The sequence below is a fragment of the Monodelphis domestica genome, chromosome 8, assembly GCF_027887165.1.
Source record: "Monodelphis domestica isolate mMonDom1 chromosome 8, mMonDom1.pri, whole genome shotgun sequence".
Taxonomy (NCBI): Eukaryota; Metazoa; Chordata; class Mammalia; order Didelphimorphia; family Didelphidae; genus Monodelphis; species Monodelphis domestica.
This window is the reverse complement of record NC_077234.1, coordinates 58164862-58179235: the sequence shown is the minus strand read 5'-3', so window position 1 is coordinate 58179235 and position 14374 is coordinate 58164862. Positions and strand designations below refer to the sequence as shown.

General features: G+C 37.7%; 1 protein-coding gene across 2 annotated transcripts in view; it reads left to right on the top strand.

Annotated features, from left to right (window-relative positions):
• FBXO36 (F-box protein 36) overlaps nt 1-14374 on the top strand; it is a 96904-nt gene that overhangs the window by 66625 nt on the left and 15905 nt on the right. The window contains exons 1-2 of one of the 2 annotated variants that reach the window (XM_056807061.1): nt 3840-4007; nt 4155-4263. In XM_056807061.1, the coding sequence (XP_056663039.1) occupies nt 3984-4007; nt 4155-4263 (133 nt within the window). In that variant the 5' untranslated portion in view covers nt 3840-3983. Of the gene's footprint in view, nt 1-3839; nt 4008-4154; nt 4264-14374 lie in introns of those variants that run through there. The other variant, XM_001373164.4, reaches the window with a different exon arrangement.

Sequence of the window (14374 nt, the reverse complement as noted above, 5' to 3'; positions counted from 1 at the left end):
ATTGTTTGCAATGTTTTTATGCATATTACATGGTCAATCTTTGTGAATGTATCATGTGCTGCTGAAAAGAAGGTGTATTCCTTTTTGTCCCTATTTATTTTTCTCCACACATCTACTAACTCTAATCACTTCTCTTACCTCTTTCTTATTTATTTTTTTGTTTGATTTATCTAGTTCTGATAGAGGAAGGTTCTAATCTCCCACCTAGTATAGTTTTTTCTATCTATTTCATCCTTGAGCTCCACTAATTTCTCCTTTAGAAATTTGGATGCTATGACATTTGGTGCATACATGTTGAGTACTAATATTTCCTCATTGTCTATGCTGCCTTTTATCAGGATGTAATTACCTTCTTCATCTCTTTTAACTTGATCTATTTTTACTTTGGCTTTGTCAGATATCACGATTGCTACTCCTACCTTCTTTTTATCAATTGATGCCCAATAGATTTGGCTCCATCCTCTTACTTTTACCCTATGTGTGTCTACCTTCCTCATGTGTGTTTCTTGTAGACAGAATAGGTAGGGTTTTGGTTTCTAATCCACTCTGCTATTCACTTGTGTTTTATGGATGAGTTCATTTCCTTCACATTCAGAGTTATAATTACCAGTTCTGTATTTCCCAGCATTTTGATTTTCCCTCCTAGTCCTTCCTTTTCTTCTTTCACTATTTCCTTCTACACCAATGTTTTGTTTTTAATCAGTCCCCCTAATTCCCACCCTTATTTTACTTCCCTTTCTACCCACCTCCCTTCTTATTCCCCTCTTATTTTCTTTAGTCATTTTAAACTCCCCCCCCCCTTATACTGCTTCCCTTCCCACCAGACTGTTTGTTACCCTTCTACTTCCCTATAGGACACAAATCAATTCTCTGCCCCAATGTATGTGATTGTTCTTCCCTCTTTGAGTCAATTTCAATGCATGTAAGAGTTGAGTAACTTTTGCTGCCTCTATGCCACCATCTTGACTCTGCTTCTCCATAGTTTATTCTAAGACAGAAAAGCTGTAAGAGCTAGGCAATGATAGTTAAGTGATTTGTCCAAGGTCATATAGCTAGGACCTGTCTAAGACCAGATTTGAACCTAAGACCTCTTGTCTGGCTCTCTATGCACTGAGTCACCTAGCTGCTCCCTATAGGTGGACCTTTTGATGATTACATCAAGCCAAAGCACTTTTTAGTCATCCTGGGCTACCCTTTGACACAAAACCCTAGGGTAGTGAATGTTATGATGTTTCAGGTTTGTAGAATGATAAATTAATGATAGCTTTTATTTTTATTTGCAGTCATACATAAATTACATATAACCATACATTGATGGTACAGTTTTCTTCCCTGCTTCCTTCCTTCTTTCCTTCCTTTCCCTCCATCCCCCTCTCATATCTCTCTCTTTCTTCTTTTGTTTTTTTCCTTTCTCTTTCTCTCTCTTTCTTCTTTGTGTTTTTCTCTCTCTCTTTCTTTCTGCCTTTCTTCCTGCCTTCCTTCCTTTCTTTCTCTCTGTCTTAGAAACAATACTGTATATTAGTTCCAAGGCAGAAGAGAGGTAAAAGCTAAGCAAATGGGATGAAGTGTCTGAGGCCATATTTGAAACCAGAACCTCCAATTTCTGGGCCTGGCTCACAATCCAATGAGTCACCTAGCTTCCCCTTATTTATTTTTTTAAATAGAATTTATTCCCAGTTATCTCAAACCCTCCCTCTCCTCCATGCACCATAGAAGGCATCACCTGACAAAAAGATTATATATACATATGTATATGTATATATATATATCATGTCATTCATGTTTTTATTTATCAGTTCTTTCTCTGGAGATGAACATCCACAAGTCATTCTTTAAATATTAATTCTGAAACTGCATATAATGTTCCCTTGGTTCTACTTGGTTTGCTCTTCATTATTTCATGTAGGTCTCCAAATTTTTTTTAATTAACCTACTCCTCATTCCTTATGGTGTAGTAGTATTCTATCACAATCCTGTACCACAATTTGTTCAGCCATTCCTCAATTGATTGTTATCCCTTCAGTGTCCAGTTCTTTGCCACCACAGAGAGCTGCTATAAATATTTTGGAATATTTAGGTCCTTTTCCTTTTTCCCTGATCTCCTTAGGAAACTGACCCAAAAATTATTGGGTCTACGTATATATACAGTTGTATAGCTCTGGGTATATTTTCAAATTGCTTTCCAAAATGAGCATATCAGGTCACAGATTCACCAATGGCATATTAATGGCCCCATTTTTACAAATGCCTTCCAACATTTGCCATTCTGCCTTAGAACCAATGTTTAGTGTTGGTTCTAAGATGGAAGATCAGGGTTTATAGAATAAATAAATAAATACTGGGAAGTAATTATCTGAACTCAAACAGACATTTTATTGTAAGAGCCATGAATCACAAAATGTCAGCTATGCCCGAGCTTGGCCAAAGACCCAGAGATGAGGAAATGACATATTGGTATATATAGTCTACCCAAAAGAGTCAGCTTACACAAACTCCCTCCAGAAATAGGGGAGGGGAGTCAGCTGAATGTTTCATTTGGAGAAGGATGGGATCGACAACCAAAGTTTTCATCTTCTAAAAGGTTTCCTTTTTCAAGAAAGTAAAGTTTTCTTATCTCAGGGCCGATTACATTATCTCTGTTCCACATATGGTCAAAAGCCAAGGTCATGGTAGCCTCAAACCCACCAGAGAGTTTATAAATTCCAGTCTTAGGAGCCTCTGGACACATTCCAGGATGCTGATGGCATGCACATAACACCCCTTGGACAAGGATGTCTTGCCAGGACATTTCAGAGGATTTTATTTTGTTATTTTACTCTCAATATGATTACTGATTTTCATACACAATTAATATGCAATTGGGATTTTAAATTATTATCTATGGTTAAAATTTGTTATTATAATACTGGGTATCTAGTAGGATTACATGCAGAGGATACAGTTCTAAAAAAAGCCATAAAACCACGAATATAAGTTGATTAAAATTGCTTAATTGGTTGGCTTTACATTGTGATAAGCACTAAGGATGCAAAAAGAGGCAAAAGACTGCACTGCCACTGGCTTCAAGGAGGTCATGGTCTAATAGAGGAGACCACAAGCAAGCAATAGGGACGGGATAAAAAGGAAATAATTAAGAGAAGGGAGGCACTAGAATTAAGAAGAGTTGGGAATCACAGACTGTGAAAGCTGGAAGTGACCTGGGAGATCATCTGGTCCAACTCCATGAAGCCAGAGAACACAGGTCTCATAATGCCCAAGGCAAATGGGAGCATCCCAACTTCCTCACTACCAGTCCCTCTTTTATTTGTACTTCATATGATAGCGACAGTCACTTTTCTTTGTACTTCATATGATAGCGACAGTCACTTTTCTTTTTTTTTTTTAACCCTTACCTTCTGTCTTGGAACCCAATACTGTGTATTGGCTCCAAGGCAGAAGAGTGGTAAGGGCTAGGTAATGGGGGTCAAGTGACTTGCCCAGGGTCACACAGCTGGGAAGTGTCTGAGGCCAGATTTGAACCTAGGACCTCCCGTCTCTAGGGCTGGCTCTCAATCCACTGAGTCACCCAGCTGCTCCTAGTCACTTTTCTTGAGCACACAAAGCTCTGGCTTATAATTCATCTGATGTGGATCATCAGGAAATCAGTCAACAAAATTAACTTTGTAGTTGTATCAATCAAGGAATCTTGGATACAACTATTAAATGTATAAGAAACACCTGTACTAGATCTTTCCCAAGGGAAACAGCTAATGGATGGGCCAGGTCTCTATTTATCGAGTCCCCTCTTCTTTTCATATATAATCTGTCACTCTAGTTACTGCAGCAATAATGTATTACTGAAGTAGTTTACACAACTAGAAGCCTATATTCCAATCCATTAATATTGACAGTTTTGTTGTTAAGTTGTTTCTGTTGTGTCCTATTGGGGTTTTCTTGTTGAAGACACTGGACTATTTTGGTTTGCCATTTCCTTCTCCAGCTCAATGAGAAAACTGAGGCAAGCAGGGGTAAGTGACTTGCTCAGGATCACACAGCTAGTAAGTACCTGAGGCAGGATTTGAACTCATGAAGATGAGTCTTCCTGAGTCCAAGCCTAGTGCTCTACCCATACTGACAATTACTCTTGGCCAATGTCACTGCTTCTCTCTTCACAGGTCTGTCTTAGGTGGTGGAGAATTTCCTTGAGGAATGACTATCGTTTGAACAGACCTGGCATAACTAAAGAGTGCCACGAAGACTTCTTGGATGATGTGAATCTTCACGGTAAGTTATAGGAATGGCCCCAGAGCCTGTTCTATTTTGTTAAGTGATTTTTAAAGAACTCTTACCTTCTGTCTTCATGGCTGTTCCAAGTCAGAAGAGGGGTAAGAGTTAGGCAATCAGGGTTAACCAAATTAACCAGGGTCAGATAGCTGGGAAGTGTCTGAAGACAGATTTGGACCTCCCAACTCCAGGCCTGGCACTATCCACTGAGCAACCTAGCCACTGACCTAATGATTTAACAGGGCAACTTGGTGGCATAGTAGTCATAGCACTGGAATCAGGAAGACCTGAATTCAAATCATCTGTCTGACTCAATTTCCTTACCCACTAAAATGAAAATAATAATACCATCAACCTTTCAGAGATTTTTTAGAATAAAATGAGATATTATTTGTAAACTGCTTTATAAACTTTAAAGAACTCTATAAATGCTATCTATTATTTTTATAACCCTTACTTTCTGCCTTAGAATCAGACAGAAGAATGGTAGGACTAGGCAATGGAGGTTAAATGACTTGCCCAGGGTCACACAGCTAGGAATTGCCAGAGGTCAGATTTGAACCCAGGACCTCCTGTCTCTAGGCCTGGCTCTCAATCCACTGAGCCACCCAGCTGCCCCCAATACTAACTATTATTAAGAATAATAAAATATATTATATTTTGGAAAATACTTTAGTAGAGCAGTGTTCTCCTTGGTTTGGATAGGACCTCCACTGGTTCACATTATGACTCATGCATGCCTTCTGATCTAGTGCTATTCTTGTCCATGTATTCCTACCAATCCTCCACAGAGGGTCCATCCATTGTACTGGAAGCCTTCCTCTCACACCATTGAATATCTCACAAGTTTCAGACAATAAATAAGCTACTTGTTTTGTGATGAAGAGGAGAGAGGGCTGGCCTCAGAGCCAGAAAGACATAGATTCAAGTCTCACCTCTTTATTCTTTATGTATTCTTATTTATTATTTATCAAGTCTTATCTTATTTCGTGACCCAAGAAAGTCATGGAATCTCTTGGTAACATTTGAAGAATGGGTGCAAACCTGCCTAGACAGGAGAGTAGATCATTGGAAGCTCCCTCCACCAGTGAACTCCCTGGTCAGGTCCTTGTGCTTCTCCTTCTGAGGACATGGTTGTCCCATCTTTCCACTTTCTCCAATAATTAGTTAATAATTAAGTTTCATAATAAATCATCCCATGCCATTGTCTGCATGCAATCAACATTGGTAATAAACTGCAACAGATTTATGCCCACCATACTTCTCGCCTTGGTCTTCTACCGCATTTTTGAGCCTGTGGCTGTTGTAGTGCTTCATGAGTAACATCACTAGGAAAACACTAGTGTAAGAAGTGGGCTTTTCACATTTAAGGGAACAACTTGAAATGATTGAAAACAATGGGAGCAATTTCTCAAATTCAGTCTAGCCTTTTCCCTCTCATTTTTGGACCTCCCCAAATGTAATGCCTTTCTAGGATACATACTTACAACTACCTCAGTGGCATAAATAGCACAAACATTGGCATTATCCATCTGGTTTTTGTCCCATGGATCAATAGGTCAAATTCTTTTGAGTAGTTGTAGAGTTTACTGAGATGACCTGGTCTTATTATCAGGGATGATAAACATCAACATGGCATCAATCATCTCAAACATGGGCACTCGGAGGCTCCTCCATTATGGAGAGAACCACTCTTCACTTTGTACTTTGAGAAAAACACCTTTAGCAAGCTCATGTACCCTTTTTGTGCTTGGTACTGATCATCAGAGGAGCATGGACTAAAGTCATCTCTGAAATGATGTACATCTAGGAAATGTGCCTGATTAGGGAGTCACAAAATTTGATTCAAAGGGTCCTCAGTGGCCATCTAGTTCAGCTAAGCAGCACAGAAAAGGAATCCCCAGTAAAATACACTAGGGAAGTCATCATCCAGCCTCTGCAAAAACAAACAAACAAACAAAAAACTCCAACACGGGGAAACCCATCACCTCCTGCCTTTTGGAACAGCTGGAAATGGTTAGGAAATTTCTTCTGCAACTTCCACTCTCTTCTCTATTTTGTCTTCCAAGGCTAAACAGAATTAATGCTATTCCTCTTCCACATGACAGAGATGCAGGTACTAAAGACAGCTACCATGTCTCTAGGCTAAATGTTCCCAGTTCCTTCAGCTCATTTTTATATAACATGGAGTCAAAGTTCTTCACCATCCTGGTTGTCCTCCCTTGCACACTGTACAGTTGATTAATGTCCTTAAACCCTGGTTCCCAAAACTAACCACTATTAATACTCCACTTGAAATATGTTGAGGACAGGGTTCTGTGGGATTATTTTCTCTGTTAAAGATAACCTAATTAAGGAACTTCAGTTTATATTCTATTTTATGCCTCTGTATAACTGTATATTCTCTGTACATAATCCCATTAGATTATTTTCCTATTAATATATATAATATAATCCTATTAGTATTTTCATGATAAGTTATAAGGAACGGATCCCAATTATTAATTGATTGAATAATTGTGTATTTCATCAGTAACTGACGATCATTTTATGAGTAAAGTAGCAAAGAAAATCTTCTAAAATGCCTTAGCAAGGGGGCAGCTGGGTAGCTCAGTGGATGGAGAGCCAGGCCTAGAGACGGGAGGTCCTAGGTTCAAATCTGGCCTCAGACACTTCCCAGCTGTGTGACCCTGGGCAAGTCACTTGACCCCCATTGCCTAGCCCTTACCACTCTTCTGCCTTGGAGCCAATACACAGTATTGACTCCAAGACGGAAAGTAAGGGTTTATATAAAAAAATAAAATAAAATAAAATGCCTTAGCAAGATATCCTTGCCAAGGGGAGTTGTGTGCATGCCTCCAGCCTCCTGGAATGTGTCCAGACATTAGGATATCTCAGTTGGCTTTGAAGCTACAAGAGTGACCTTGGCTTTTACCATATATGGGATGGAGGATTGCCTCACAGAACAGAGATAAGAAAAAGACCCAACCTTGAAGATAGAGTCCTTCTAAAAGATGAAAACTCTGGTAGACTCTTGTGAGCAGAAATATTCAGAAGACTGTGCTCCTTTTAAGAGAGGTGGTCTGTGCAATCATCTCTATGGACCAGCTGAGCTTTGGGTCTTTGGCTGAGCTGGGACGGCATCGACCCTGGCATTTTGTAATTTACAGCTTTCTACAGTAAATGCCACTTTGGCTCAGATAATTGCTTTCCAGTATTTATTTTTCATTTCTATAGCTCCCCATGCCTGGAAGTTATACCTTTCCTAATGTAGCCCAAGACTGCTTTTCCTTTTTTGGCTGCACCATCATACTGCTGACCCTTTTTGATGTTTGTGGTGTATAATATCACCCAGACCTTCTTTGTCTTCTTACCATCTTGTCTTCCCCATCTTGTCCTTGTGGGGCTGAGGTTTTGCTCCCTGACTACGAGACTTTACATTTACCCTTCTTGCATCTCATCATATGCTCTAGTTCACCAACACCCTTTTAGATCCGGATTCTTTTATCTAATATGTTAACTCCCCGCTTGGTATCATTCACAAATGTGATGAACATGCCTTCTCTGCCTTTATCCAGATCACTGATAAAAAATTCTAAACATCAGGATCAAGCACAGATCCTGGAGACCTCCTGCCTTCTTGGCCCTGAACTCTCAGCAGCTCTTCCCTGAGTCCAGCCATCCAGCCGGTTTTGACTCTGATTTTGTTGCAATTGAATCCATTTTTCTCCACCTATTCCGGAATAGTATAAGGTACTTTGATCAAAAGCCTTGCTAGGGGCAGTTAAGATTGCTCAGTGGATAGAGAGCCAGCCCTAAAGGTAGGAGGTCCTGGGTTCAACCCTGGCCTCAGATACTTCCTAGCTTTGTAACTGCCCCAGGTACATAGCCCTTACAGCTTTTCTGCCTTGGAACCAATACTTAGTATCCACTCTGAGACAGAAAGTAAAAAAAAAAATAGTTTTGCTAAAGTCTAGATAAACCATACCCAGTGTACTCCCCTCATCAAGAAGTTTAGTAATCCTGGAAAAAAAACTGAAATGAGTTTAGTCTGATCACATTTGTTCTTGATTAAGTTATGTTGGCTCATGGTAGTCTCCATTTCTCTGTCCAGATTTTTGCCAACCAAGTCTTTAATGTTTGGTCATTCTTCAAGAATACAAGTCATGATCACTGGCCTATAATTTATAGACTGTCCTCTTCTCTTTTTAAAAATTTAGGACCCTTGCCCTTCTCCCATCTTATGGTACCGCGTCTATTTTTCATGATCTTTCTTTTTTTTTAAGATTTAAAAAAATTATTAACTTTATTTAATTAATTAATTTAGAATATTTTTCCATGGTTACATGGTTCATATTCTTTTCCTGCCCCCTTCCCTGCAATTCAACTGGGTTTTACATGTACATGATATTTCATTTAAAAACCCTTTTTAAAATTTTATTTATTTGTTAGAATATTTTTCCATGTTTACATGACTTATTTTCTTTCCCTCCCCTTTGCCCTCCCCCTTTACAGAGCTGACAAGCAATTCTACTGGGTTGTACAAATGTTATCACTTGATTCCTATTTCCATATTATTCATTTTTGCTGTAGAGTGATTTTTTTAAAGCCTTGACCCATATATACATTCCATGATCTTTCAGATATCACTAAATGGTTCAGCCATATGTCTAGGAGGTAGCATTTTGGAGGAAAGTCTTCTCAATCATCCTGTATACATGATGATTTATTTTATTTTATTTTTTGCCCTTTAGTTTTATCTTTATTTTATTTTAATAAATTCACACACAAATTTCCCAGAGTTTTATGATTCATGTTGTCTCCCTCCCTTCTTCCCTCCCTCCTCCCAGAGTCGACAAGCAATTCAATCTGTATTGTACATGTACTATGATGATATATATTTTTTTTTAAACCCTTACCTTCCATCTTGGAGTCAATACTGTGTATTGGCTCCAAGGCAGAAGAGTGGTAAGGGCTAGGCAATGGGGGTCAAGTGACTTGCCCAGGGTCACACAGCTGGGAAGTGTCTGAGGCCAGATTTGAACCTAGGACCTCCCATCTCTAGGACTGGCTCTCAATCCACTGAGCTACCCAGCTGCCCCCTATGATGATATATTTTTAAAAGAATAGAATATTAACTGGTTAAGAGAAACAGAAAACAACATATATGTACTTTTTTGAGGGCAACATAGCTAAATGTTCATTAGTCCAGGTCTACGTAATGATAAGAGGATCAAGGTTAAGCCACTTAAATAGAGGTTTGTCAGTTATGCTTCCTTAAATATTAGTTTCTCAACTTTAAAAATAGCTTTAAAATGTTATTAGAAAGCATAACCAAAAACCTCACTGAATCCTGGATTCCTTAGGGAGTCTGGGTGTATTAAATACTTTTATTACTGATATTGTGCATCTTACTAGTTCCCTAAATAGAAGCTTCCTACATGTTGAACTTGCTAGTGTTTCCCCCAATCCTTAGAGCTTCAATAGCAGCTGACATATGCTGCTTTCCAGTTTGCTAAGTATTTACGTGTAAGGCCTCATTTGAGCCTCCCAACAATGCCATGAGGTCCTTTATTCCCATTTTGCTGACAAGGAACCTGAGAGAAGATAAGAGAAGGGAGAAAGTAGCACTGGGTCTCTTAGTGCCAGAGTCAAGGTGTGAAACCAGCTTCCTACCTCCAAATCTAACAGTCCAACCTTCTATGCCATGTTGCTACTCAATGTCTCTCCAGGAAATCTTTATGATTTGCAACTATTTTTCTAGTTTTCTTTTTCTCTAAAAAATTGTGTGTGAAGTGTCCCTAATCAAACAGTCTTTGGGGAACAATTTACACAGTGATCATAATGATGTAAATCAAGTCAGCGTTGAGAGGCAATAAAACTCTGGTCAAATTTAACATTCAGGGGTAGTACCATGGTATCAAAGCTGGTGGACCCATACATTTTTCCTGTTAACAGTCAGTACACTAACTTCCAGGAGTGCTGTGTGTGTGTGTGCGCGCGCGCGCACAGCAGTTAAGCATTTACTGAGAAGTAGCTATTGGATTAAAATAAAATATACCAATACATTTTTAAAAAAAGGTTCAAGGTTAAGGGCTAATCCTAGAAGTGGAAGGAATACAAAAGATCATTTGACTTCTGGTGAAACTGAGTCTCAGCAGCATCAACCACAATCACTGAGCCAGACTATGTCCCATTCAGATTTCATTTTTATGTATTCTCATAAAATTAGGACAACTTGCTTGGGCATCTGTGAGTGTCCAACGTTTTACTTAAAGACCTTCTGCCACTTAATATTATAAACTAGAAATTTTTTTGGCAGGGGAAATTGGGGCTTTTAATATGAAGACGTTTGATTAAATAAGTTATGATGTCATTCTAAATTCCTACCATTGTACATAACTTATTTCTTTAAACTTCTTGATAGCTATCTGGTGGTTGGAGAAAGTCATTTAATTAAAAAAAAACAAACAACAGTATTAGTGGACCTTCCCTTAAGAAATAGATACAATTCTGACAGAGAGAGAGACAGACAGAGAGAGAGACAGAGACACAGGGAGAGAGTCAGAGTGAGAGAGAGAGACAGACAGAGAAGGAAAGAAATAGATAACAGTTCTTAAAAAGAAATAGATATAAATCTATACTATCTGAAAGGATAGACACAGAGCAAGTTTCTGTAGATTAAAGCCTTATGGGATCCCTGTCTCAAAATTTATTTGTATCAGGCTGTTCTCATCCATGAAGATGAATTACTCAATGCTCCTTGCCAGGGTGGAGTTAGAGAAAGTTTGAGGGAAGAGATTGGATTTCTGGCTTTGGGCTTTGAATTCAAGGTTACATATAATTAGGTTTCTTTTGCATTCAATAAAATACATAGTAGGATGAGATTCACATAGTAGGATAGGCAATGTTTATTGGTTGTTAGGTAAGATTTTTTTTTTCGTCATATCTAACTATTCATGATCCTAATTAGGGTTTTTTCTTGGCAAAGATACTAGGGTGGTTTGCCATTTCTTTCTCCAGTTAATTTTTTTACAGATGAGGAACTGACTTGCCCAGAGTCATACAGCCAGTAAGTGTTTGAGACTGACTTTGAACTCAGGCAGGTGAATCTTCTTGACTCCAGGCCTGACATTGAATCATCTGTGCTATGTCTCTATTTAGCAAATGTTTATCGACTCAATTAATTTTCCTAGTAATTTCCATAGAATTCATGTTGTATTATTATTCTATGTCCAAAATTTAAAGGTGATGTGAATTTTAGATTTTCTCCACCCTGATTAAATCTTTAAAATCCTAACAAAAACAGGAATGTCTACACCCCTACTTAAGGATTAAGTTTTGAGGAGGATGGCCTATGACAGAAATGTGCTAGCAACTGACAAATAAAAAACAACTGACAGACCCCCTGGGCTATCCTAAGCCAAGCTTAAGCTACCATTGGTACATGTGAGACGCAGGAAGTGATGTAAGAAAAACAGTCTATATATTTGTGTCACTTCTTCTTGCCAGTCTCTCTTTTCGCTACGGAGACGTGGCTGGTGGCAGCATGCTGGGCATCTTGGCATCTTGGCGTGCCTGGAGCTCTTGTCCAGGTTTGGTGGTAAGCGTCCTTTGTGTGGTGACTGGGAGAAGCTCAATAGCATGGGTCAGGTGAGATGTCTTCCCTGAACTCTCTCATGAGTTTAAACTAATTCCTTTTTTCCCTTTACCTTTCCTAAAACGCTATCCTCTTAGGAGGCTCTTCATCTCAGAGTAGACCTCATGGCTGGAAGCCAAGTTAGTTTGGAGGAGACCTTGTGGCCAAGGTCTCTGAACTTCCCTTGGTTCAGGCTAGGCGAGAGAAATCTTATACCCCTTTCTCTCTCTTCTTCTTCTTAATTCCTTCCCTCTATATTAATTAGAACACCATAAAATTCCCAAACTGACTTGGGTATTGTTATTGGGATTTGAATCAGTCCCTGGCGACCATTAGTATAATATATTAGTCAAAACTCCTAAATTTACTCCTTGGTTGTTATAAGAAAGGTTGGTTGTTCCAGTGGAATACATAGTACGTACTGTATCTGACTTAGACTCAACCTTTCCAAATTGCCAAGTGGCCCAATTTGGTTCTTCTCCAAAAAGTTCTTTCCCATATGTGATAGGAAGAAAAAAAAGATAAAAGGGTTTCCTCAAAAAGCAATGGAAGAGGAAGGCTGCCCACTCTCACCATTACTATTTTATATCATTTTAGACATGCTAGCTAAAGCAGCAAAGTAAGAAAAATAAATTGGGCTGACAAACACAAGTAAAAAAATTTTTAAAATATTTATTTGCAGGCCAAAGTCATGCAATTAGGTAGAAACCACATTGACCACAGCAAAGAAATTGGTCGAATAAATAGCTCTAGCAAAGTTACTAAATAGATTTAGCATAATTATTGGGAACTCACAAAACCAAAAGAAAGGAATAGAAAAGGAAGCATAATTTATTCAGAACAGCAAAATAAATAAAAATATTTGGTTAGAAACCTACCAAGATATAGGAGACAATAAGATAATTTTTTCTAGAAATTAAAGAAGAATTAAATAATTGGTAAGATTCAATGCACATGACTAGGTTGAATCAGTATTATTAAGATGGCAACTGACATCCTTTTTGGCTGGGCATATAGCTAAAATCCGAAGCTTATACAAACTTATAGGTAGAGTATAGCGCAAATCAAAATTGGCACCAATAAGTAGACTCTGTAGAACTACATTTTAAAAATCACTAAATGTATATAGTAGAACAAATTATGAAAATTCTCAGGGCAATTGTAGAAAAAAGGAAGAAAATGATCTCAAATTATACTGTAATGCAGTCACTATCAAAACTATCAGACACTTGATGTCAAAATTTAAAAATAGATCAGGACAGATTAGAAATCCAAGAACTAGAAGCAAGTGCATACAACAGATTAAAGTTTGTTTAAAACTGTTAGGAAAAAAGTAGCAGCATGGTAAATGAGATTAAATCTATATCTTATGCCAAATACCACAACAAATTCCATATGGATCAACTCTAAATATTTTTAAAAATTTAAAACTATAAGATAATGAGATAGTGTATCTATCATGATTTTGAAAGAAATAGGGAAAATTGTAGCTATTTAACAAATAAATAATTGTGATTATTTTTATTATATAAAAGTAAACTGCTTTTTCAAACTAAAAAAGCAATATATCCAGGGTAAAACGTGAAAAAAAAATAAATTGGTAAAGAAAACCTTTCCCACAAAAGTTTCTTTTTTTTTAAATTGCCTTATTGTTGCTATTTATTTACACAGAATAGTCATTTCCTCTTACAACATCACCTGAACCCCAATTGAACTCTTCCCTCAGGACAAAGTAAAACATTCAAGCACAATATAGTGACTACATTTGGCAGCACAAACCATAGTCTAGACCTCTGAGGGTCCCTCACCTCTCTCCTTGGAGACAGAAGTGTTTTATTATTCCCTCCTTAGGCCTAAGATTATTCATTTCAATTCTTTTGACTTTTAATATATTTATTTCACTTTAATATGATATAAATACATAGAATATAATCTAATATTGTATATTAATTTATGTAATATCACATATTTTATTTTAAATATATTCTAGTAGAATATAATTTAATATTATATATTAATTTAGTTAATATTACACATTATTATGTATATTTCCATTATTATCATCATGCAGTAACCACACTGAGGCAGTTAGGTGGTATAACTGATTAAAAAAAATATAGGGTCTAGAGTCAAGAAGACCCAAGTTCAACTCTTATCTCAGACACCATTTGCCTGATACTGGACAAGTCATTTTACTCATTTGCCTGAATTTCCTCATCTGTAAAATGGAAATAATAGTAGCACGTGAGGATCAAATGAGATAATAATTATAAAGTGTTTAGCAGAATTCCTGGCACAAAGTTTTTTGTTTTTGTTCTTATTAAAACCCTTATGTAAGTCTTAGAGTTGATTCTGAGTTTCCAAAGCAGAACAATAAGGGCGCTAGGCTATTGGGATTAAGTGACTTGCCCAGGGTCACACAGCAAGGAAGTATCTGTGGCCAAATTTGAAAGGAGACATCTCCCATCTCTG